Below are 26,028 nucleotides of genomic sequence, written 5' to 3'. Positions count from 1 at the left end.
CACTAAAAATACAAAAATTAGCCAGTTGTGGTAGCTGTAATCCCAGCTACTCAGGAGGCTGAGACAGGAGAATCCTTTGAACCCGGGAAGCAGACGTTGCAGTGAACTGAGATTGTACCTCTGTGCTTCAGCCTGGGTGACAGAGTGAGACTCCATCTCAAAAAAAAAAAAAAAAAAAGACCCAGCCAAGGAAAAAGCGCCTGTGACAAGTTAACACACAAGATAATTTCAGCCAGTGATAAAATACCCAGGGCAATGTGATAGAGAGCTCAGGCTCAGTTTGAGGGAGCAGGAACAGTGGTTCCTATTGGGAAGCGCAGAGCTGAGCTGAGCGGAAGAATCAAGGCTATGGCAGGAAGTGCATCTGTGAGGCGTGTGAGTTCATCAGCCCAGTCCTGCCCTCAAGGACATCTGGTTTCTTGGCTCTAATTCCCAGAAGAAACAGCTTATCTGAAAGACATCTGGTGGCTTGCCAGAGTTATTCACGGCCAGTGAATGGTAGAGTGCAGAAATGGCATCCAGTTCTCTGGGGTCCTGGAGGACAGTGCACTTTCTACAGCACCAAATACCCCTGGTTTAATTTCCCACTGCTGGTCTAACAAATGACCACTAATTACAACTCCAGTTTATTATCTTACAGTTCTGGAGGTCAGAAGTCTGCAGTGGGTCTCACAGACGGAGAATCAAGGTGCTGGCAGGGCCACGTTCCCTCTTGGGGCTACAGGGGAGAATCCCTTTCCTTGCCTTTTCCAGCTTCTAGATGCCTCCTGAATTCCTGGGTTCCAGGCCTCTTCCTCCATCTTCAAGGCCAGCAGCATGGCATCTTCAAATCTCTCTCACTGACTCTGACCCCCTTCTCCTGTTGCCACAGCGCCTTCTTCTGAGTCTGATCCTCCTGCCTCCCTCCTTATGAGAACCATGGGGCCTACCTGAATAATCCAGGGTAATCTCCCCAGTCCCCAATCCTGAACTTTAATCATGTCTGTGAAATCCTTCTGACTATGTCGGGTAACATATTCTCCGTTTCCAGAAAATAAAATATGGACATCTCTGAAGGCCATTATTCAGCTTTTCACAACCCTATTAGGAATGCCAGTCAGACCGAGGATCTCTAACAAGCATGAAAACAAAAAAATTTTTAAATCACCAACAGAAAAGGGGAAGAAGAGAACAGGAATAAAAGGAATCTCTATAGACTTAGGCTCCAAGTCAGCCTGGGAGACAGCAGAGCAAAATGTTGTCCAGGTCTCACATCTGGCTTGAACAGCTCATAACAAATACCAGTATATAGGGCCCAATCTCTAGAGATTCTCCTTCGATTAGTCTGAGTGGACCCAGATATCATCACTTTTTTAAGACCCCAGATTCCAGAATCAGACTACTCTAATACAAAGACCACTGTGCCCTTGACTTGGGCCATGTTATTTAACTTTGCCTCAATTTCTTCTATAAAATGAGAATGACAGTATCAATAAAACTACTTTATAAAGCTGAGGATAAGCAGACATAATGCAAGTAAAGTTCTTGCCACACAGTAGGCACTGCCTCATGTCATAGGTTAGTTTCTCCTTCAAATGCCTCAAAGCTCTCCGGAGGGGTGTCTTCTTCTTCCTCGGGCAGGAGCCCAGAGGGATTTCTGTGTGTCTCCTGTGAAGGGTGGGGCCGGGAGGCGTGCTGAGCTCTGGCTCCCCTGCCCTGCCTGGCTGTGATGGGTTCCAGAAGTGCTCACCCCAATGTACCAAGGGAAGGGCAGAGTTGCAGCCTCCTCATGGGAGTGCACAAAAACAGGAATGTGTAGGAAGAAACAATCAGAAAGGCGGGAGCTGGGAGTGGAAAAGTTGTGGTGTGGTGTGCTGTGCGGACGTGAGGAATCCTAAGAGCCATCTGATAGTGATCAAGGCTTAGCTTTCTACTAGAGCTGTGATTCTCAGCCCGGATGCCTATGCAAAATATCTGGGAGAACCATAAAAAATATGCACGGTATCTGATCCCCAACCCAGACCCTATTAAATCAGAGTCTCTTGGGGTGAGGCCTGGGAATCATTCTTTTTCTTTTGTAAGATCTCCAGATTATTCTAGTCAACTGAAATTGAAACCACGGGTCTCCTATCTCAACGCTGTGCCTAAGCTTGGTTGACCTCACCAACTGCATCACTAAATGAAGGAAGGGAGGGAGAGAGAGGCCAGTAATGACTGGGCTCCCATTATGTACCAAGACATTTTATATGCACCCATTAATTTAATCATCATAATTATTATCCCCACTTTAAAGATAATGAGAAAGAGCTGCATTTCATAGGGATTATAATGCAACTCACAATAATGTCACAGAACCAAGATTGAGCCCCAAATCTATGTCCAAAAGGAACAAAGGAAGAAAAATGGCATTTATCAAATACCCATCTCTCTAGGAGCTGCATAGCATCCTCTTGATTTCATGAGGTAGTATTTTTCTCCCCATTTAACATTTGACAAGAAAGAGACTTAGAAAGGCTGAAAAACTTGCCCAGGTCAAACAGCTTATAAATGGCAAAGCTGGGATCTTAATTCAGGCCTGTCCATCTCTAAACTCCCATCTTCTTTTTCATCATTTCCACTCATCTCCATGCCTCAAAAACTCACCGTAACAACCATAACAAGAACAATGAAAAATTATCAAATGCTGGCTCTGCATCAAACACTGTACTGACAGCTTTCTATGTATTATCCTAGGAAAATAAAATGATCATGGCATAAAGACAAAGCAGTTGGTTGTTTAGACTCAGGTTACTCAATGAATGGCATATGGACCAGCAGCATCACCTGAGAGAGTCAAAGCTCAGAATCTGCATTTCAAAAGACCCCTTAAGTACATTGAAGTTGGAAAAGCTTGCTGTAGATGACTTTTGTTCTGGTTTTTATCTTTCCAAAACGTTGTTTTTGTAATGTGTAGGTATGACCTAAGACTCTCCAGTTATCAGGCCTTACAAGGAACCAGCAAAAGATACAGAAGGAGCCAAGTGCTTCTGTTCTCTGGTTTGAGATGATGTTGGGGAGGGCAGGAGGCACCAAAATACCCTTTCATAAATACAGCTCTTTTTCTCTGAGTGTTCCAGGGTGTTGATCTCTAGGCACACACCATTTGACTCCAAGTACTCTAAGCAGAGATCACTCCTTAACAGGACAAATTATGCTGAATGTGAGACTTGCTAATAGTCCTAGGAAAGCAAGAATGGGATAAAGCAACACTTTTCAAACTTGAGTAATGTGAAGATCTTCTAAAAAGGAAAAAAATTATTCTTTCAAAGCCAGTATGTTGGCCCAAATCACTTATATTATAAACTTTCTTAAATAGTAGAAATATTTACATGGACAATTGTAAAAATGAAATAAATTTACAAATTCAACAAAACTACAAACCCAGCAAAAATCAAATAAACTAATGCATCTCAAATATGAAAAAAATGATTCTTGCTAAGATAAATCACCAGCATCATTATGGTACTGACAGCTACAACGTATCATCTTTCTGGTACAGAATATGTAATTACTGTATGCCCCAAATTGGGGCATAAATCTCTATTCAATTCTCTATTCAAGCTAATAGCTACTGAAAAGTTATTTGGCATATTAAGCCCATCTTCTTTCTTCCTTAACCCTTGATAATTAAAGCAGTGCTGCTTACTACCATCATGATCCTAAATACAAATGCAAACTCCAGCCCTGAGTTCATTGATTTAACTTCAATAGATGATCATCTAGGTGATACAGATATACTTATAATGTTTCTCAATCATTATTGAGATAAAAATGCTGAGTCATATTATTATAATAGAAAGCTTGCAGACCATGCACACACACACACACGCGCACACACACACTCACGCAGACACACACACACAAGAATATGTCAGCACATTTCCAGGAGTTTATCAATCCCAATTAGGGAAACGCTGAGATAAATAATTAGGAAAAACTGTACTGAAATAATTAATTAGGGCAAATTACTCTTTACAGAAATATTTCAACTAATAAATGCAAGAAGAAATGGCAGAATTTAGAATTTTACATACCCTAATAAATTAATAGAGTCAAACAATGTTAATCAAAGACTGCTGACATCCAAAAGAGAGACAGCTCAACAAGATACACCCAATGGACTCTTGCAGAAAAAAAAAAAGCCTGGGTGTGATGTACACTATTTATATAATTACTAATTTATGGGACATACAGGGCCAAAGGAACATTTAAATTATATCATGGGAATGCAATCAGTAAAATCTAGATGATGCAAAATTCTACAGGACAAAATAGTTTCTGCAACAGATGAACTTAAAGAAAAACAAAAAAGAGATAAAGAACAAACCCACAGATCAAAAGAGACTTCTGAGTCATATCTGTAATTGCAATGTATAGGCTTTATTTGGATCCTAATTCAAACAAAAATAATTCAGGATGTTTAATTTCATATGGGTCCTAATAGTATTGCATATACATTTTTAAAGAATCTTTATTTTGTAAAGATATATACTAAAATATTATGGATCCAATAATGTGATGAGTCGGATTCGCTTCAAAATTGTGATGGTTAATTTTATGTGTCAATTTGGTTAAAACTCAGTTTTGGGTGAAAAACCAATCTAGATGTTACTGTGAATATATTTTTAGACATTATTAACATTTAAATGAGTAGACTTTGAGTAAAGCAGATTACCCTCTATACTGGTGAATGGAGGTTGGAGGGGCAGGAGTCATTCAATCAGTTGAAAGTCTCAAAAGACTGAGGTCTTCTCTAGGATGAATGAATTCTCCCAAGAAACTGCCTTTGGTTTTGAGATTGTAACATCAACTCCCCACTGGGTTCCCACCTCCAGCCCAGCAGATTTCAGACTTGCCAGCCCCTGAAAATTGTATGAGCCAATTCCTAAATCTCCCTCTCCACATCCCACACACAACCTTTTGGTTATGTCTCTCTAGGGAACCCTAACTTATACAAATATTATCTGGGGGATGGGAGAAATGGATGGAAGAATAGATAAAACAAAGTTGGCATGAGTTAGTAATTGTTGTTGAAACTGGGTAATCGGCATGTTATACTATTCTATTTTTATATATACTTGAAATTTTCCATTTAAAAAGTTGGGAAGGATAAAAAGAGATGGAAGAGCCAAGGAGCAGAGACACGATCTTTCTGTACAGGGTCTGTACAGGTAGACATGTTGTTCTGATAGAACAAAATATCAGAAATCAAGGTTGGCCTAGCGTGGTGGCTCACGCCCGTAACCCCCAGCACTTTGGGAGGCCGAGGCAGGTGGATCACTTGAGCCCAGGAGTTCGAGACCAGCCTGGGCAACATAATGAAACCCCATATTTACAAAAAAAAATACAAAAGTTAGCTAGGCATAATGGCACACGCCTGTAGTCCCAGCTACTCAGGAGGCTGAGGTGGGAGAATCGCTTGAGCCTGGGAGGCAAAGGTTGCAATGAGTTGAGATCACTCCACTGCACTCCATCCTGGGCAACAGCGTGAGACCGTATCACAAAAATAAAAGTAAAAATAAAGACTGGCCTGAGAAATCTGAGGTTCTGACTCCAAGACTCACCAGGGAGTGGTTACAACCAAAAGGTCTAGTCTTGGAAATGACTCTTCTCTTGATCTTGAACTTCCAGTCTGATTTAGGCTATTCCTACTATGCCCCCACAGCACTTGCACGTCCCCTCACTGCAGCATGGCCTCCCACACCATGCTGGGATGACCTCTTTGAGTCTCCATCCCTTCCCACTACCCAGGAGCTCCTTATTTATTCAAGCACCAAGCTTGCACTTTAAAATGTTAAATGACTGAATCAAAGCTATGCTGAGTGTGGGACTAGCTAATGCCCAGTGAAAGAATGAGGTAAAGCAGTGTTTCTCAAACTCATATGCTACTGCCTTCTAGCCCCTCGTTTTTTCCTGTTAATTGTTAAAGCCTACAACTAATTGCTCCATTTTTAATTTCTTCATGTTCTCTGATTTTAAATCCCCCTGCACAACCAAACACTTGAGGTCTTATGGGGGAAATGAGTGTTCGTGTGGAAACAATGGCATTCACCACCATACAACTTTATAAAATGAACTTTTAAAATTATTGTCCTTGGTAGAAGAGAAAAAGCCCATCCAACAAATAGGAGCTTCATTTGCAGTGCTTTCTTTCCAATCTCCTCTAAAACAAAAACTATCTGACCCTTAAGGCCTCTTATGAAAGTCAGTTTTACACTGCTCTGCCCTTATGGGAACAGAATTTTAATGTGAATGTTCATTAAAATAAGCTGTTTATTTGGCTTTGTGATAGTATTCTGCATGCTTTTGGAATAAATTCATTGATTCTACAATCAGAATATAAAATCCTAGGATACCTCGTTTATAAATTAAATAAATGATTTTAAAAACTGTGCATTGCCAGCTTTTCTTTTAAACTTAGCTTATAGAGGAAGAAGGAAACTGCGTTAAAAAAAAGAGAGAGAGAGAGAGAAAGAGAGACAGAGCCGAGCATCTAAATTTCAGTCTCCTTTAAATTCAAATTTAGACAAGAAAAGGTGGAGAGTTTCTAGTCTGCCATGCTTCGTGGAAAATGTTCTGACTCCTGTACCGAAAAAAACAAGGGGTCCAAGTGAGTTGAAGTCTCCTTCCATCCTGCCTCTTCCTCTGTCCCTTGATTTCACCCTTAAAGTCATTACTTCAGCCCCAAGAAATCCCCATCTTTGATTCTGCCCTCACTTCAGAGAAGGTCAGGTATACAAATTCATGACAAAACCTCAAAGTAAATGAAAAGGAACCAAGAGAATAAATCAATAACGTCCTCCTGGACTGCCACTGCCCAAGTTGGGTTGCACAACCCTGAGGGAGAGCAAGGATCCCTGAGAAAACCAAATACAGAGCCTTACAGCCTTAGAGATGCGAAAGGTTCCCAGAAAATGCATCAGTAATCTATGTTGACAGTCATGCTGGAATATAACCCATGTTTTTAGTTCCTGTCCTTCAACCCTTGGCACCACGGTGGATATCTGAAGGTAAAGTGACCAAGCTTAGCAACAACAAAAGCGTAGAACACCCGGTGAAATTTAAATTTCACATAAACAACAAGTAGTTTTTGAGCACAAGTATGTTCCATATAGTGCATGTGTTGTTTATTCAAAATTCAAATTTCACTAAGCTTTCTGCATTTTATGTGGTGATCTGTGAAGGGATTTCCATTGGGTAATGAACATTGCAACAGTTCAGGGTGAACATTTCTCAAGCAACACCAGTCTTATATGGTGTCCTGAGTTGTCTTGGTTGTGACTTCCAGATATTTTCAAATCTGTATTTGAACATCCTATGCTTTTCTGAATTATACCCGGGCTATTCCTAAACCAAAAGTGGTCCTGTGCCTCATTAATACAATTAGAAATTTGGTCTAAAATGTTGGTGGTTCCATCTAGTGAACTGAAGATTCCTCGGCCAAAGTTGCATTGCAAGAGGTCATTATGAATTGGTATATCTTTCTTCTCTATCAACAGATACTAAAACTACACCCACAATAAAATTGCAGGACAGGATGGAGAGATATCTGGAAATCTTCAGATGTTAAAAATAGGTCTATTTCATGTTTCATAAGGTTGGAACCACTGGTCAAGGAAGATTTCCAACGTTTCTCCCAACCTCTTCACAATTCCCAGAATTCTGTAACTACAGTCACTGAATCATTAGTTTTTTACTGGTTCTGAGCAAATAGAAAAAAAGGCCAAAGTCTTAGGCCCAAAGTAAGAAGCACTATCATGAGAGTAGCTGAGAATGATGGCACTATACTAACCTCGTTCCTCTGAACAGATTTTTAAAATATAGTATACAAGACATTTGAATTATTGTTGGAGTTTTCTTTTCTTGTCATCAAATACTGCAGTAATCTACAGACATTTCAGTCACCATAAAGGAGTTTTTGAAATACTTTTTTTATTGACCCTCATTTATTCTCACTTTACAAATATCTATTGTGCACTAACTCTGGACCAGGTGTCATAGTCCTCTCTTGTTGACTAACTGCTACACACTAGATCTTCTAAAGAAATCAATAGAAAGAAAGGCGGTCTCTTGCTCAGTGATTCCTGATATAGGTGGTGTACCAAAAAGCATATATATTATAATTTAAAATTACATTTATGCATTTTAAATACCTATTTTAAAATACTGACATAAATAGAGGATATAAGATTTTTATGTCTTGGTCAAAAAATTCAGAAACGTGATGATAGCCACATGGACTCACTTTTTGCCTGTGACTGCAAATATAAAAGCCAACCTTGAACTAGATTCTTCCTTCCAATTAAAGCTTCCTAATTTGCAAAGGACCTTGCTTAATTACTTAGGGGATTCTAAAACAGTCTGTTCTTTGTAGCTTGATTTGTTGGAGTCGTGACCAGTCTGTTGCAATCCAAAACTAATGGATTTCAAAAGAGAAAAGAAAATCTAGAATTTTTTTGGCAGATAATTTTTTTTTCATTTAAAATAACAAAGTTCTTTATGGCTAACTTGCCTTAAGTCTATCTGCAGTACTATCGAAAGAACCCAACCGCAAGGGGTACAAATTACTTTTAGCCTCATGGTGTCACCTGATGAGAAAACTAAGGCTTAGAAAAGATAAATGACTTCTTGAAAAGGTTCCCACAGCTAGCTTAATGGCAGAGCTGGGATTTGAAGCTAGCTTGATGGACGCCAGAACCTGAGCTCTTGTTAATGCAGTGGCCCTTAGCATTTAAAGAATGATGACTCAAGTATGCCTGGCCCAGAAGAAAATGCAAGGCAGGAGTAGAAATATGGGAAGATGGCTGAAGATGAGACTTTAAGAGCTCCTCAAGTTAACGAGGCTGGCAGTAGAACATGCTTCTCTGCAAACAGTGTCATTGCCCATAGAAGGAAAAAGTAAAGGTGAAAAGTGAGAGACGTACAGAAGCACCCTGCACACTGCTCCTCTGCCAGCAGCAGCAGGGTGCTATCAGGGAAGTTACATGGGCTAAATGGTATTTCAGGAAGATTAATTTGGCAGCCTCACACAGAGTATATGAAAGGGAGAAAGAGGCTGGAGGCAAAGAAACTAGCTGAGTGGCTGCTACAGACGCTCATTTCCCAGATGATGAGTCTGAGTCAGAGCTGGGAACAGGGAATAAAGGGACAAACGTGAGTGTTATTCACTACCCACTACGAAGGAAGAACAGACCAACCCCGGGACTTCCAAGGTCAGGTCTGTGGTCAGTGATGCTTCTGAGGCAGAGAGAAGAAAGGAAGGAAAAGTGCTTCCAGAGCCAGTACTACTTGTCGCATCCCTGCAGCCTAGAGTACATGCCTGTCCTGCCTGTCTCCCCGTACCACAAGTGCTGAAAAGCCAGGGGACCCTTCATGGGTCTGTTTCTCCCCAATGCTGACTGCAAGTGTCTGGGAGTCTCAATAAATACTCAGCGGCAGGCTTTTTTCCTCTACCTGGAATGCTCTGTCTCCACTTTTGGCTGAAAACTGTGTAGGAAGAGCCTCCCTCAAGGCACAGCATGAATGTGCCTTCCTCAGAGAGGCCTTCCATGGGCCAGCTGAATGAAGTCAGGTCTTCTCATTTTCCTTTCCATAGAAACTTGTCTTCACAGTACGCATCACAAGGTGTAATTCTGTATTTGTTGTTTCTTAAATTTATTTTTAACATATCTTTCTGTTGCTGTTGTCGCTTTTCCACCTTCCCCCCACCAGTCATAAGCTCCACAAAGTGCTGCCCACCAGAAACACAGTGCAAGACACATATGTAATTTTAATTTTTCAGTAGCCACATTTTTTAAAGTAAAAAGAAACCAGTGAAATGAAACTTAATAATATATTTTATTAACCAAATATATCCAAAATGTTGTCATTTAAATATGTGCTCAATAGAAAAAACTTATTAATGAGATCGTTGGCTTTCCTTTTTTTTTTTTTTCTTTTTCTTTTTTTTAGAGACAAGATCTCGCTTTGTTGCCCAGGTTGGAGAGCAGTGGCTCTCAAACTACTGAACTCAAGTGATCCTCCTGCCTCAGTCTCCTAAACAGCTAGGACTGCAGGCACACATCACCACACCCAGCTAATTTTTTTATTTTTTAAAAGATAAGGTCTCACTATGTTGCCCAGACTGGTCTCCAACTCCTGGCCACAGCAATCCTCCTGCCTCTGCCTCCCAAAGTGCTGGGATTACAGGTGTGAGCCACAATGCCTAGCCTTTTTTTCTTTTGTGCTAAGTCAACATTTCCAGACTTGTGGGGAAATCAAGACCACATACTAGGAATTTAAAAGCAAGACTGTCATTTATAAAAATGTCATTGCAGGAAGGAAGGCAAGCTTACTGGTCAGCAATTGAAGACTACTTCAGAAACCCATCAAAGACTGGCTTCTTATAGGAAAAGCCTCCACAGGCTCAAAAAGCCTCTAGTCTCCTGCCCATAGGAAAGCATGCTCTGGAAATGGTGTGGGGACAAGGCAGAGTGTTAACTACCCCAACTTCTGTGTGTATTTCACACTTACGACACATCTCAGTTGGGACTAGTTACATTTCGATTGTTCAATAGCCACATGTGGCTCGTGGCTACCGTATTGGACAATGCAAATCTTGCAGGATGCCTGAAAAATATTACTTACCTAATAAAGACCTTATGTATGAAGGCAGGGGAAAGGGAAAAGAGAAGGAAAAGAGGAAGAGAAAAAAGATGGGAAGGAAAGAGAAACTAACATCTGTTGAGTAGTTACTATGTTAGATTCTTTCATACAACAATAAATGATGTCATTTAATTCTCATATCAACCCTGGTGAGAGACGTATTATTAGAACCACCTTTATAAATGAGGACACTGGTTTGGAGATGTCATGTCACTTGCCCAAGATCATGCTGTCTTTTGAATGAAAGAAGTAGGACAGAGAATGCAGTCTCCCCTGCCATCCTCCCGCACTCACAGAAGTCATACATAACAAGTCTCTTCAAGCCAGCTTGCCATCTAGATTTCTTTCTCCTCCAATGGAAACTTTCCAGGGTTTCTATGAGTGAATCCCACAGACATTCTCCTTCCAAAAGTATGATCTGACCATTGCAGGCTGTTGTAAAGGTCTCCTCTCCCTCCTTAAGTGATCCTTATTTCATTAGCTGCTGTTGCCCATTAGAATTCTACTATGACCAAACAAAATTGTGGCACTTGAAGTACCACTCTCTAGCTCTATGCCGTTCCCTTCCTTCCTTCATTCAATTAGCACACATCCCAGATAACTCTGTTTAAAGAGGAATAAGAAGGAGAAAGAGAAGAAAGAAAAAGAAGGAGAAGGAGGAGGAGGAGAAGAAGGAGAAAGGAGGAGGAGGAGGAGGAGAAGGAGAAGAAAGGAGGAGGAGGAGGGGAGAAGGAGAAGGAGGAGAATGGAGGAGGAGGAGGAGAGGAGGAGAAGGAGGAAGAGAAGAAAAAATTCAAGCTAAAAGTTATCTCATCTCAGTCAGGGAACCTCCTCTGACCACTCTCCAAGTGCAAGAATCTTCCCCCTCTTCTGTGTTCCCATGGAACCCAGTGGAATGTCTCATGCATATCATCATTGTTTACTTCTTGGATCTCCCTCACTGCACTGTGAGCTCCTGAAAGGCAGAGACTATGACTTTAATCGTTATATTCCCAGTAGCCAGCATTTATTGAATAGAGTTGTTAAATGAGTAAATAAATGAATGAATGGATGGATGAGCCCATAGCTCTGTTTAAATGTAAGAACCACCACCTGGTACCACACAGTCATAAGGGCTAAAAGAGGACTAGTATGTACTCTTGCAGTAGCTGAATTCCACCCAGACCAGTTATCCAGGTGTGGTTCACGGCAACACAAACAGACAACATCAGCAGAACATCTATGACACCTCCAACCATTGCATAAGAAGTGATGTTCTAAGCTATGCAGAAGATGTAGCAAAGCCGGGAGGTCAGGAACCTGTGGAAGTCATGTGAAATACCCCCAGAACGCAGTAGGATGGAAAGAAGCAGTGCTAAGCATTAGAGTTTGGCCACAGAGCCAAGGATCCCAGTCATGCTGGCCTGGAGGGGACAGGGAACATGCAGTGTTGGCATCCTTCTACCCTTCCTTCTAGAAGGACAAGTGGTGGCAGACTGCACCAAGCAATGGGTGCAACCACAGGAACTCAGTTCTCCCAAACTTACAATATCCTGGGAAAGTATGTGCACCCTCTAGGATCATCTTCAAAGATGTGTATGGACGAAACACTTTGTTGCAACTTGAGACTGTGGTCTATGCTAGGTCTTGGGCCAGAACTTCTAACCTTAGCTGTAGCATACTTGCGTGCCCCCAATGGGAACAGGTGTGCCAGAGGGAAACACAAATCACCTAAGCCCCAGGAACAGCCAGGTGAGGGTGAGGGGTCAAGGACTACAGTAGCCAGACCCCGATGGCCTACTGCCTAGGAATGAGCCCTCCCATCTACATAAATCATATCATGTCCATGTATACTGTGATGTGAAAAAAGGTTGGGAAGCACTGATTAGACTATAGCCCAGCACCAGAGAGTTAGGACTTTTAAGAAGAACTTCATTTTGACAGGCCAAGTAGATTGAAGTCTCTCAAATGTGAGTCCAAGCCAAGGCCAGTCTATTTGTGTGGATGTTTCTGTGAATTCAGAAGGAGGATGGAACACTGGGGCCTTGTACCATTGAAAATAAATAACAAAATGCACAAGAGTAAGTTCCAGACTGTCAACAAAGGTGCAATCCGGAAAAACAAACAAATCAAGGAAGTGATACTGCATCTCCCGCACAGCTGTGACACACAGGTCAAGGGCCAGCGTCAGGCCCCAAACCACTGCCTGGCACCTCCACACCTCGCTTCCCAACAGGGTATGGTCCAGGGAAGAATTACTACTTAGAGTAGCTTCACAGACAACAAAGGAGGGGCGGCGAGGGGATTGTTATTGTCAGTGCAGCTGGGCCCACTATCCCCACCCCCAACATTTACTCTCCTGTTACTGTTCATGTCTGTCTTTTCAGGTATAGATTGGAACTCAATATTGGACAGAGCTGGGCAGGTATATAACTGGAGAACCATAATGCTGCCTAAGAAGGACTTGGGGTGTTAGGAAAGCCTGGCTTCTACAGAACTCTTATCACCTGAAACAACAAGCAAACGTATAAAAATAAATACTTCTCCTCATTACTACTAAGCTGGGCAGAAATATACTTCACAGTCATGGAGAATGGCCCAGAGCTGTACTGGGGCCAGCCTAGAGGACGTGGGCAGGAGCTGAATGTGGCAAGGAGGCTCTGGCCAGCTGGAAGTGCAGACGTTACCCAGCCCGCATCCGTTCACATTGCCTTTGGGGAACTTAGGATGTATCAGAGGGAATTTAAGTTCTACTAAATCCCAAATTAAAAGGCATCCATGGCCTTCACAGAGCTTCACACGCTAAACCTTGCTCCTAGCTTCTAAAGGGGTTCTTTAACATTTTGAAAACTACCAGAAAGCAGATATCCCCTTTTATGAAAGCTAATGAACATTCACTGACTCGTGATCCATCATGGGCCAAAGAAGACTGGGTATCTTCTTGATGTGGATCCCATCCTCATACTGCAAAGGTTGTTCCAGGTCTCAGTGACACCATGATGTGATTGAGCTTCATTTCCAGCCTGACCTACTTTGTTAAACCCCTACCTCCTGGACCAAGACAGAGAAAGTGAGCCAGGCTTTGTCTTGCATGACTGTAGATCACTGCTCCTTTCACGATGTTGAGGACAGGAGAATGGTTTGAACTCAGGAGGCAGAGGTTGCGGTATTGTACAAGATTATGCCATTGAAGTTCAGGTTGGGCAATCCATGCCTGCCTGCTCCTCCAAGAAACTAGAAGCAGAGGCCCAGCCCTACAAGGGGCCATACTTAGCTGCATAATCAGAGGTTTGTGTGGGGCGTACAAGACGGACTAGAGAGGTTATGCAAAAAAAAGCTCTGCGGGTAGGTACCCAATGTATAAGGAACCCAGGAAGGGCAGAAAAGAGGGCCCCTTTTTATGTTAATGTATCCTTTAACTAGCATCTACTAACACCTTAACATAGCCCTAAAGGAAAACCCAAAAGTCATATTCTGTGCTCTCAAACAATTATTTTTTTCATGGACCAAAAATGGTGAGGCCTCAGTGAATAAACAAGAGGAAGACAAGGCAATGAGCACTGGCAGCTGGTAATAACAAGAAGGCACTGTGTGTTCAGAGCTCTGCAGGGGAGCTCTTTCTCAATGAGACCTGCTCTCATCACCTGATTTAAAATTGCCTCAATACCCTACCCTCTTTTCCTGCTTTATTTTCCCTGTAACACATTCCCTTTTAATATACCCATAATTTACTGAATTATTTTGTTTATTGCATTCCTCCCTCACTAGAATGAAAGCTCCATGTATACAGGATTTTTTTTTCTGTTTCTTCACTGCTTAATCCTTAGCTGTTAGAACTATACCTGGCATATAGTAAGCAGTTTGGTACCTAAGTGTTGATAAATGGATGGATGGAAAGGACGGATAAAAAGAGTGCCTGGTAGACCTAATGCTTCAGCTGCCAGATTCCTGAAGTTCCCAGGGGAAGAAAATGCTACAGAAATCAAGAGAAGCATTTAAGGCACATATCTTCAACATCAACTCTTCCTATCCAACCACAATGCTAGATCCCGACGTAAAATGAAATAAAATTTCCACAGAATCATCAGCATTAGGCTAGTATTAGCTTTGCCTTGATCAGCTACAACCCACAAAAAGTTACTTGCACAATGTCATAAATACACAGTACAGTCAGATTCAAACAAGGTCTTTATGAATCAAAAGCTCTTGCTCTTTTCACTTTATCACACCAAAGGTTACTGCAGAAATGCCAAACTAACCTTTGGGTGTTTAAATCCCATTTTGCCTTCTGAGTCATTGATCATCCTCGGTCTCAGTAGATCAAGCACGTTAGAACTGTGGCAGAAGGGATAAGAATGAAGCAGCCAAAATTGAGCCTTTGTTTCTTAGGTAATGCTGAAAAGTTTCTGGAATAAAAAAATCAATAGGCTGAAACGTGACATCTTACAGTCAGTTTTACACACGCGTACACACACACACAAACCTGTATGCATGTCAAAAGCAACTAGTAAGAAAACACAGTATTAAAACTTACCACACTTTTACCTCTGCCCAAGTTCCCCACAAATCATGAGTACTGAAGACGTGCCACTCAGTAACTAACAATCCTGGGAGATGCTGCTTAATGCTCAAGTCGATTTCACCAGCATACACATTGCAACAGCTCCAGAAAGCTCTCTCTTTTCTTCCTCCCACTCACATGCTTCCCCCTGGGCGTTGTACTCACTGCCAGTGGCCACCTCCACCCAACTTACAGAAACCTGGCCCATAGCACCCTGCAATTAATGTCATCAGACATGCAAATCTGATTGTCAACCCATGGATCATGCTCACAGCTCACCAGAAGATACTGTCCTTTCAGATCAGGGAGGCACTACTGAGTCACCATTAGCAGATTTTTCTTTAATGGCTATATAGTAACTACACTCATTTATTCACATTTTTACCAAGTCTGCCTCTTGATTATTTGAGCAGCCAGCTTAGATGTTCAGTGTGTAAGCATGGAAAAGTAAAGCCTCCCACAGGGAACAGGGCCACCCATGACTTTGCTTCTCTCACCGGGGCCAACCTGCCAAGCCAACCATCTCACGCTCATCTAAACCCACAAAAGGGGAATAGACGAACACTCCAGTCTGCACCCCTTGCCTGAGTCTGAACACAAATACAGCTCAGGAATGAATATTCACAGTCGTTAGTGCTAGTTTCAGCACTTGCACCTGCCAACCAATAAGGCTATTTCTCGTCTCCTGCTTAAGAAATAAGGCCTGCTGGAGTGAATGTAGAGTGCACGTATGAATTAAATAAGAAGGTGTATTGTCTTGTTACCATAAAACAAAGTAAACTAAGATTTTTTAAATGACTTCTTTTCAAAGGACAGAAGTATCACATACTGCCAAGACCTGAATCACCCTTTTAACTACAGACTGCAAGTTGTACTACAAGAAGAAAAGAGACCTCTGTAAACCTTCTGTTAGAGGAGATTAAACATTAAATCAATTAAGACAAGGGTATGGACAGCAGTTTCATACGGTGCACATGTGGATACAGAAACTTGGAAGAAAGTGATGAAATGGGCCCTTGATTCTAATTTCTCACTCCTGTTACACTTGAGCGACCCGAAAGCATAGAGGCAGAACCAGCTATGCAATCTGTGGGGCACAGAGCAAAATGAATCTTTCAGCAGACTTCCAACAAAATATTTGAGAAGACTGGCTTCCTTTTTTCTCTTTCTGCTCCTTAACTAGCCTTCCACTTCATACTGTTCAGGGTCTCAGTGGAACTAACCAGCAGACCCTCCTAAACCCCATAACCACACCTAAGCAAAACCCACTTATCTCCTGAATCAAACAGTTCCTCTAATAAATTAATTTCAGGAACGTGGCTAATGATGGTGGATGGCTTGGGGGTGGAGGTAAGCCCAAAAGTGAGGCCCGTAGACAAGCCCGTTTAAACCACAGTCTTTCCTAAAAGGATGCCACTCAAGAACAGCTTTTTCCAATCACGACCATCACTGCCCTTTCAATAGGAGGAAGATGCTCAGCTAATCAAGCTAACTTGCTCATCATTTTTCCAGCTGCACAGAGAACACCAGACACAATATTCACTCACATTTATCCTCACTTTTTTATTCACCACAGACTCAGAGTTGCCCTCCAAGAATTGTTTCCCAAATCACACCCACAGTAATAAAGAATATCAGCTTAGATGCTCAAATATTTCTTTGACAATTAAGGAAAAATATGAAAGGCTGATCTTTGGCATGCAGACAGTGGGAAAGAGGATATTTCTAAACGTCACTTGTTACCTAACTCACGGAAAAGGAAAGTAACGATGTGCCAAACCGTGAAGGAAAGATGATACACTTCGAGCCTGTGGCTTTTCCTGAAAATCTACTTTTTCAGACCTTGTCAAGTTCCTCATTAAGAATATTTCATTCCTGGCCAGGTGTGGCTCATGCCTATAATCCCAGCACTTTGGGAGGCCAAGGCTGGCAGATCACCTGAGGTCAGGAGTTCAAGACCAGCCTGGCCAACATGGTGAAACCCCATCTCTACCAAAAATACAAAAAATTAGTCTGGTGTGTTGGCACATGCCTGTAATCCCAGCTACTTACGAGACTGAGGCAGAAGAATCGCTTCAGCCAAGGAGGCAGAGGTTGCAATGATCCCAGATCGTGCCACTGCACTCCAGCCTGGGTGACAGGGCAAACTCTGCCTTAAAAAAAAAGAAAAAAAATTTATTCCCACATCTAGCAAAATGCCTCATGATTCAACACTATCAATGATTGAGAACATATGCAAAGGAAAATTCAAAGGCTTAACCCAGCTCAATGTGAGAGCAGATGCTGTTCTCCATAAAATGTGGGCCCGGAGCTCTCTGGGAGCAGGGATGGGTGCGTTTCCAAAGATAGCCCCCATCTTTTCACTTCACAAGGACTCATCTCATGCCAGAGAGAGGATCCCTCAAAGTAAAAATCTCCTCTCAGTTGATCTCTTGCCATTCCCAACTTTTCAAAAACTATTTCCTTCAACACATTATGAAAAAAAAAAAATGGGTTCTATTAATTTCAGAAAAATTGAAGAAGGATCCCCTATGGTAGTATATAAATTATATTTCCAGTCCAAATGTAAGATACACAGAAACAAGGAGGAAAAATATCCCATCATAGTCTTTTCTGAATCTTTACAATTTCTGTGTTAACGAGAACCTGGAGAGAGTTGCTGACAGAAAGGAAATCATGAGTTTGGGGAGAAAAGGAAGGAAAATAAAGGGAAGAGAAAAAAGTGAGGACGTGGGAATAAGACTGCAATGGAGGCAAAGTAAACTTCTCTTGACTTTGCCTTCAGTGGTTTCACATTGGTAAGCTAATTCTCTTCCTGTAGAAAAATCAACTCCCATCTGAGAACCAATCAGAACACAGTCACTTATCAGGGCACAGAAGCAGTTTCATCAACTCACCCCACCTCTTTTACTCATTACCACCACAAAACATAAGTCATTATGCATGAAGCCAAAAGTAAAACCAGCAACACTTATCACAATTAACATCAATTAGATTATATCCAGTTTCCAGTGCATTTCTCTCCAGAAGGCATAATCTGGCCCTTGATTGAGACTTCCTAGTATCACGTCCAGGAGTATGGAAGGCAATCCGGAGCTCATTAGATAAAAGCAGAGAGTTCTCACCTATGCTCTCTCTTTTTAACTTCCTTTATTGATGCATAATCATTTTACATATTTACAGAGCTCATATGCTATTTGAATACATGCATATAATGTGTAACGATCAAGTTAGAGTATCTGGGATATCTATCACCCTTGAAACATTTATCATTTCTTTGTATTGGGAGCATTTCAAACCTTCTCTTCCAGCTATTTTGAAATATATAATGTATTGTTATTAATGATAGTCATCCTACTGTGCTATCAAACACTAGAACTTACTCTTCTATATGAATGTATATTTGTACCCATTAACCAACCTCTCTTCATCCTCCTCCCACACCGTTCCCAGCCTCTGGTAACCACCATTCTACTCTCTACTTTCCTGACATCAACTTTTTTAGCTCTCACATATTAGTAAGAACATGTGATATTTGTCTTTCTGTGCCTGGCATGTTTCACTTAACATAATGACCTGAAGTTCCATCCCTGTTGCTGCAAATGACAGGATTTCATTCTTTTTGTGGCTCAGTATTTCATTGTATATCTGTATACCACATTTTCTTTACCCATTCATTCATTGATAGACACGTTCATTCCATACCTTGGCTATTGTGAACAGTGCTGCAATAAACATGGGGGTGCAGGTATCCCCATGATATACTGATTTCTTTCCCTTTGGATAAATATCCAGTAGTGAAATTTCTGGACTATATGGTAGTTCTACATTTATTTTTTTGAGAAACCCCCATATTGTTTTCCATAATGGCTTTACTAATTTACATTCCCACCAACGAGGTATAAGAGTTCTCTTTTCTCCACATCCTTGCCAGCATTTATTACTTTTGGTCCTTTTCATAACAGCCATTCTAACTGGGGTGAGATAATATCTCATTGTGGTTTTGATTTGCATTTCTTTAATGGTTAGTGATATTCAGCAGTTTTTCATATGCCTGTTGGTCATTTGTATGTCATCTTTTGAGAAATATCTGATGGGATTTTTTTTTTCTGTTAAGTTGATGGAGTTCCTTGTATATTCTGGATATTAGTCCCTTGTCGAATGAATAGTTGAAAAATACTTTCTTCCATTCGAAGTTTGTCTCTTCATTCTGTTGATTCCCTTGCTATACAGAAGCTTTCTAGTTTAATATAACCCCACTTGTTCTATTTTTGTTTTTGTTGTGTGTGCTTTTGAGGTCTTAATCATAATATCATTGCCTAGACCAATGTCCTGAAGTGTTTCCCCTATGTTGTCTTCTAATAGTTTTACAGTTTCAGGTCTTAAAACTTTTAATCCATTTTGAACTGATTTTTTTTAATATAGTGAGAGACAGCAGTCTATTCATTCAGACAGTTTCATTCTTCTGCACATGAATATCCAGTTTTCCCAGCATCACTTATTGAACAGGGTGTCCTTTCCCCAATATACGTTTTTGATGCCTTTGTTGAAAATCAGTTGACTATAAATATGTGGATTTATTTCTGAATTCTCTGTTCTGTTCCACTTCTCTATGTGTCTGTTTTTATACCAATGCCATGTTGTTTTGGTTACTATAGGTCTGTGGTATATTTTGAAGCCATGTAGTATATGCCTCCAGCTTTGTTCTTTTTACTTACTATTGATTTGGCTATTTGGGTCCTTTTTTGGTTCCATACAATTTTTAGCATTGTTTTTTCTATTTCTGTGAAGAATGTCATTGGCATTTTGCAACCATCTATCTGAGTAGATGTAAGGGGATGTCAGTGGGGCTCCAGGGATATGGAGATTCATGGGCTATTGGTCTCCAGGGCAAGATGCAGTCTTGTCGGGCCTGAGCTCTCAAAAAGGCACCATGCTGCAGTTGCTTCAGTCTTGGGCTATATGTGTGACCCATGGCGAAATTCCTCTCTGAGACAATGCCATCATGTGGGCTCCCGGAAGTTTCTTATATTAGTCTCAGGGTCTGTGAGAGCCAAAGGGCACTCTGTAGCCAGGATTGCAGTAGTCCATTGTGGAAATGTGGAACGCATGGCTCTCTCCCTTCCCTTTTCCTTCACTGAGGAATCTCTCCTGGCTCCGATCTCAGCTGGGCCAGCTGCTTTGCTTCCCTCTCCTTCCATGCCTGAGAGGTTTCCTGTCACTTTCCTACTGAGTTCCTGTGTTCTCTCTGAAATACTCTCTTTGATGTCATGCTTATCTAGTTGCTGTTTTGGTCCTCCTTTGTGGAGGAGGTGAATAACAGGTGTCTCTAGTCAAACATCTTGAAGCCCCCTCCTATGCTCTCTTAATCTCTTCTGTATCTATTTCTCTCTCATTGGAACACACAGAGAGGGCAGAAGCTCCTCTAATCCATACTGATCTGAAAGAAACTAAAGTATAAACTTACTCCCTTCTACTTTCTAGTGTTGTTGTTGTTGTCTTTGTCATTATTAAAAACTGTAAGTGAATTGTTCTGGCCATCCAGACCATCATGGTGGTCATGACAATAATGACTAGCATCCATTCTTCATCTCTACACCCCAACTCTAGTTATGCAATCCATGGTACAATAGCCATTGGGAGTGAAAATAAAGAGCTCCAATAACATTTATTAAAAATGCTTTCTAGGTGAAAACGTGATTTTAAGACCCCCCTCCTTTAAAAGACCAACTCAATTCCACTTTTCCCAAAGACTGATCCTTGAGTCCCATTCTCATCTCCCAGAGCAGGTAAAATTTCTATCAAGTAACAGTTTTGTCACCATCTTCAAGTAGGAGCTTTCCCACAAATTCATCTGGGCTATGATATTTTAAGAAACTTAGCATTTTCCAGCAGCCAAAAAGTTTGTAAGTTGTATGCAGAAAAGCCACATTTCTGTATAGGCAGAGTGGGAAAGAATGTCCAAGTACCAGCCAATCTGAAGAAAACGTGTCTGTTCTGGCAGCCAAGTGTCTAACTAGGGACATTCTAATGACAGAGTGTCAGGTTGAATTTGCGGGATGGGAGGGAATCAGAGAATAGGCCTGGAAACCAAATTTAAAACCTTTCAAATCTCAGAGGAAGAATATACATCCCAGGCTCAAATAGTGGCTCTCAATTATGAACCTCTAGAGCAGTAACTCCATGCTTGATCCCAGAACACTCCTCTCTGACCCAGTCCCCAACCTCTGCCAATGAACAAGCTCTGATTCTTTAGCCTTGACCAAATCCTAATGAGACTCTACTCACTTCACTCTCCGTATGTTCCTGTTGGGTTCCAAAGGGCTTCTGGTTCTGGAACTTGGCTGAGCGAGCCCCCTCAGACCTGTCCAAGATCTTGGCCTGCCTGGTTTGGTCCTTACTGCTCTCTAAGGCTTTGAATCTAAGTCATACATTGACCTCAGAAAACTTGTCCCATCTCACCCACCCACCACCATTACCTACGACTCCTTACTCCAACCCCTTAGGATGCACAATGTAATTGGCCGATATCTCAGCTGAGTCCACCTTACCATAATCCAATGGCAAGGTTGAAGGCATCAAACACAGAAAAAATATTTTTTAAAACAGTCATAGACATGAAAGAGGAAGTGCTATCTCAGAAGCCAAGATAAATATCAACACAGACATGGTTTGGCAGTCTCTAGCTTGTTATGTATAAAATGTTACACTGAAAGCTTAAACTGCTGGGCTCTTTAAGGGTACAAAAATGTGCATGGAAGTTCACCTCCAGGACAATCAGGGAGAGTGGTGTGTTTCCATTTTAAACTATGTTACTATTTTGCGTTGTCAGGCATTGTGAATTTTACCTTGTTTGGCACTGGATATTTTTTTATTCCCATAAATTATCTTTTTGTTTGTTTGTTTGTTTATTATACTTTATGTTCCAGGGTACATGTGCACAACTTGCAGGTTTGTTACATATGTATATATGTGCCATGTTGGTGTGCTGCACCCATTAACTTGTCATTTACATTAGGTATATCTCCTAATACTATCCCCCCCTCCTCCCCCGACCCCACAGCAGGCCCCGGTGTGTGATGTTCCCCACCCTGTGTCCAAGTGCTCTCTTTGTTCAATTCCCACCTATGAGTGAGAACATGTGGTGTTTGGTTTTCTGTTCTTGCGATAGTTTGCTGAGAATGATGGTTTCCAGCTGCAACCATGTCCCTACAAAGGACATGAACTCATCCTTTTTTTATGGCCGCATAGTATTCCATGGTGTATATGTGCCACATTTTCTTAATCCAGTCTATCATTGATGGGCATTTGGGTTGGTTCCAAGTCTTTGCTATTGTGAATAGTGCCGCAATAAACATATGTGTGCGTGTGTCTTTATAGCAGCATGATTTATAATCCTTTGGGTGTATACCCAGTAAATATTCCCATAAATACTCTTGAACTCTGTTCTAGAATGAGCTTAAGTAACTTAGATGCAGTTTAATACTTTTGCGAATTGCTTTTTCATGATTTATTAGGCAAATACGGAGCAGTGCTCTAGACTGCTAATTATTCCCCACTACTGAGGCAAGGCTCTCCTGACTGTTCTACCAGTACTCTGTGAATTATGGATTTTCCAGTCTGACTGGAAGGAACAGGCAATATTCCCAGCCTTTGGTGAGAGCCAGGCTCTGTTCTCTTCCCTCAACAAGCTTGGCCCCCAGTCCCCGGTAGTTTCCCCACATGCAGGTGCTGATCAGTACAATGCTGAATGCTCGAGGGCCCCTCTGCAGTTATTGGGGTCCTCTCTCTCCATGCATCTCTCTCGTTCCTGGTACTCTGTTCTACGAACTCTAACAGCCTTGGCTTCCCCAGCCTCTTCACACCTTCTCCTCAAATCAGGAGTCTGAATTGCACATGCCTTCCTTTCCCTGCGTCTCAGCCTGGAAATTCTCTCCACTCAGTAAGCTGGAGCAGCCTGAGCATACACCTTTGTGTCTCCTATTTCTTAGAGATCACTGCTCTTCATCACCTGATGACCGGTGTTTCGAAAATCATTATTTCATGTATTTTATCTGACATTTTTGGTTGCGTCAGGCAAAAGGGTAAATCTGGCCCTGTTACTCCACCTTGGGCAGAAACAGAACTTCTTTAAAACACTTTGCACTCAATACCAGTATCATTACACAGAACAGACACTCCTAAAACCAGTGTTTTTCAAAGTAAGGTCCTTGGACCAGCTATGTCAGAATCAACTGGGACGCTTGGCAAAGACGCACTTTGCTACATCACACTCTCAGATCTATTAAATATAAATTTCCTGCCACTAAAATGTGAGAATCGTTGCTGTTGCCATGGCAATTAATTAGCAAAAGACAATAAAATCTTCTTCTGAAAGTCCAAAAATCACTGGAATAGGCAATGGACTAAAAAGTCACTGGGAGTTGGGAGGATGTTAGGGAGAACGCTGGGAAGTCAGTTTCCTAGAAACCACGGCTCTCTGTTGCTAAATGAACTATTTTCCATGTAGCTGCTTCCTTCTCATTCATTGCCATGGGAGAGCACATGGTGAGATGGGCGCCTCTCCTGGCTGCCTCCACACAAGAGGCTCTCTGGGCAGCAAGCACTAAACCAACCAGGAAATTGTTAAACCAAGATGTGTGTTTCCCCCTCAGTCATTAAATAACCAATACAGCAATAGTAGCCATGCTCCCCAGCAATGAGTTCACAATAGTAACAACAATCACACGGTCAACCTTTTGTTCTCCAATCTCAGGAGCATTTGGAATGACCCCTCTGTCATCTTGACCCACCACAGACCCATTTTCTGCGGGAGGAAACAAAGAGTCTAAAAAGCAGGTATGAGACTTCAACAGAATACAGGCATCTTCAGGCTGAGTCCACCAAAGAGGCAACAGGCTACACTACATAAGCATAATTGTGCACAAATCTTTTCTGAGACTTGGTTTTGATCATCTTGTTCATTCAGAAACTAGTGGCATGGCTCTCGCTGCTGGAGAGAAAGTGATAGAAGCACTCGTCCATGCTTGATCCAGTAGAGGAAAGGACAAAACAGAGTGTATCTCACATCCCAGATTATTATGTGTTCCCTATTTGAACCAACTTTTACCCAAACCTACCTATGCTTCACTAGCGTTGGAGATATCCAGTGGGCAAGGAAGGAGATGAAAGCAGGTGGATACAGGCAGGGTCAGATTATCCAGGGACTTTTGGGCCATTGGTAAATATCTGGATTTTATTTTAAATGCAATAGGAAGCTACTGGAGGGTGTAACCAGGGAAATGATGTGACTTCTAGTTGTATTTTTCAAGAACCACTCTGGCTGTTTTGTGGTGCATGGGTTACAGAAGGCAGGAGTCAAAGTCAGGAGACCCTTGCAGCAGTGCTATTCCAACCACACCCTGTGGACCAGAGATAGTCTGCAAGCTGTTACCATCTACAAGGACAGGAACTGAGATGAAGTATTTAGGGGCTTTTAAATATCTTGAAGTAGTTTAACATTGTGGCAATATCCAAGCAAGATTTTTTTTTTTTTACAAAAATATAAGGCTACAATGGACTCGGGGGCTGGGGTGGGAACTGGTCCTTTACCACAGATAATTTGAGAGCCCTTTGCAGTAATTCAGGGAAAGGGTGCTGGATGCTTGAACAACAGTGGATCAGGCACAGAGAGACAGTGTTTCAGTCTCCCAGGATCACAAATGGACAGTAAGAGGAAGCTGGAAGTTCAAGATATGGAGGCTAGAGCACCCAGTGACACCTCCGCCTCTGCCCACCTGCATTAAACCTCAGCACTTGTCAATTCTCTGAAAAGGGGCAACCAATAACCTTGTTTCATTCCTGAAAATAGTATTACACATGGCATAAATGTTAACAGTTCAGACACTGGAGTGAAGCCACCCTGTATTTAAATCCTGATTTCACCACGGTGTGACCTTGTATGAGTTACTTAACCTCTCTGGGCTTATCAATAAAATGGGAATAATAATAGCCTCTTCTCAACAAGTTGTCCATGAGGGTAAAATAAGAAGAAGCCTGAGAAGAGGTTGACACCTAATCAACAGTCACTCAGTCATTAGTTGTTCATGCATCTTCCTGTGAAGAAAAAGCTTCATAGCAAGATTGTGGTCACAGAATCACTCACTTCTGCAAAGTATCTTATGTTGGACAAAGTCCCATCACACACATCACTTCATGAAACCTCTGTAATGACATTGAGAAGTAAGGAGAAACAGGCCCAATTTTCTGTTGAGGAGAATGAGGCTTAATGCATATAGAGAGGTTTCCAAACTTGCCCCAGGCGGATGAGGTATTGTTTCATCTGTCTGCTCTCCCACTGGAAACAAACTGTCCAAGAAGTCATAGAAGCAGCAAGGAGAGGCCAGGCGCGGTGGCTCAGGCCTGTAATCCCAGCACTTTGGGAGGCTGAGGTGGGCGGATCACTTGAGGTTGGGAGTTCGAGTCCAGTCTGGCCAACATGGTGAACCTCATCTTTACTAAAAATACAAAAATTAGCCAGGTGTGGTGGTGTGTGCCTATAGTCCCAGCTACTAGGGAGGCTGAGGCAGGAGAATCGCTTTAACCCAGTGGGCGGAGGCTGCAGTGAGCCAAGATTGTGCCACTGTACTCCAGCCTGGATGACACAGTGAAACTGTGTCTCAAAAAAAAGAAGAAGAAGAAGAGGAAGAAGAAGAAGAAGAAAGGAGAAAACAAGGTCACCGTTCTCTTTGGCAGTCCAGCTTCATGCCCAAGTACACACACACAGAGGTCAATGCAGAAGGAGGAACAGCAACACCAGGGATGGAGAAGCCGGGGGTCAGTTCTCC

General features: G+C 41.9%; 1 protein-coding gene across 4 annotated transcripts in view; it reads right to left on the bottom strand.

Annotated features, from left to right (window-relative positions):
• The window catches only part of TMEM45A (transmembrane protein 45A), a 78,050-nt gene that overhangs the window by 39,283 nt on the left and 12,739 nt on the right, over window positions 1-26,028 (bottom strand). The window contains exons 1-2 of one of the 4 annotated variants that reach the window (XM_009199181.4): window positions 15,176-15,575; window positions 14,901-15,047 (exon numbers count right to left, since the gene is read on the bottom strand). The exons of 1 other annotated variant lie outside the window; for it this stretch is intronic. In XM_009199181.4, coding sequence (XP_009197445.1) covers window positions 14,901-14,945 — 45 coding nt within the window. In that variant the 5' untranslated portion in view covers window positions 14,946-15,047; window positions 15,176-15,575. Of the gene's footprint in view, window positions 1-14,900; window positions 15,048-15,175; window positions 15,576-26,028 lie in introns of those variants that run through there. 2 more of the 4 variants (XM_009199177.3, XM_031662958.1) reach the window with 2 other exon arrangements.

This window comes from Papio anubis, chromosome 2 (assembly GCF_008728515.1).
Source record: "Papio anubis isolate 15944 chromosome 2, Panubis1.0, whole genome shotgun sequence".
Classification (NCBI taxonomy): domain Eukaryota; kingdom Metazoa; phylum Chordata; class Mammalia; order Primates; family Cercopithecidae; genus Papio; species Papio anubis.
This window is presented reverse-complemented; position numbering and strand designations above follow the sequence as displayed.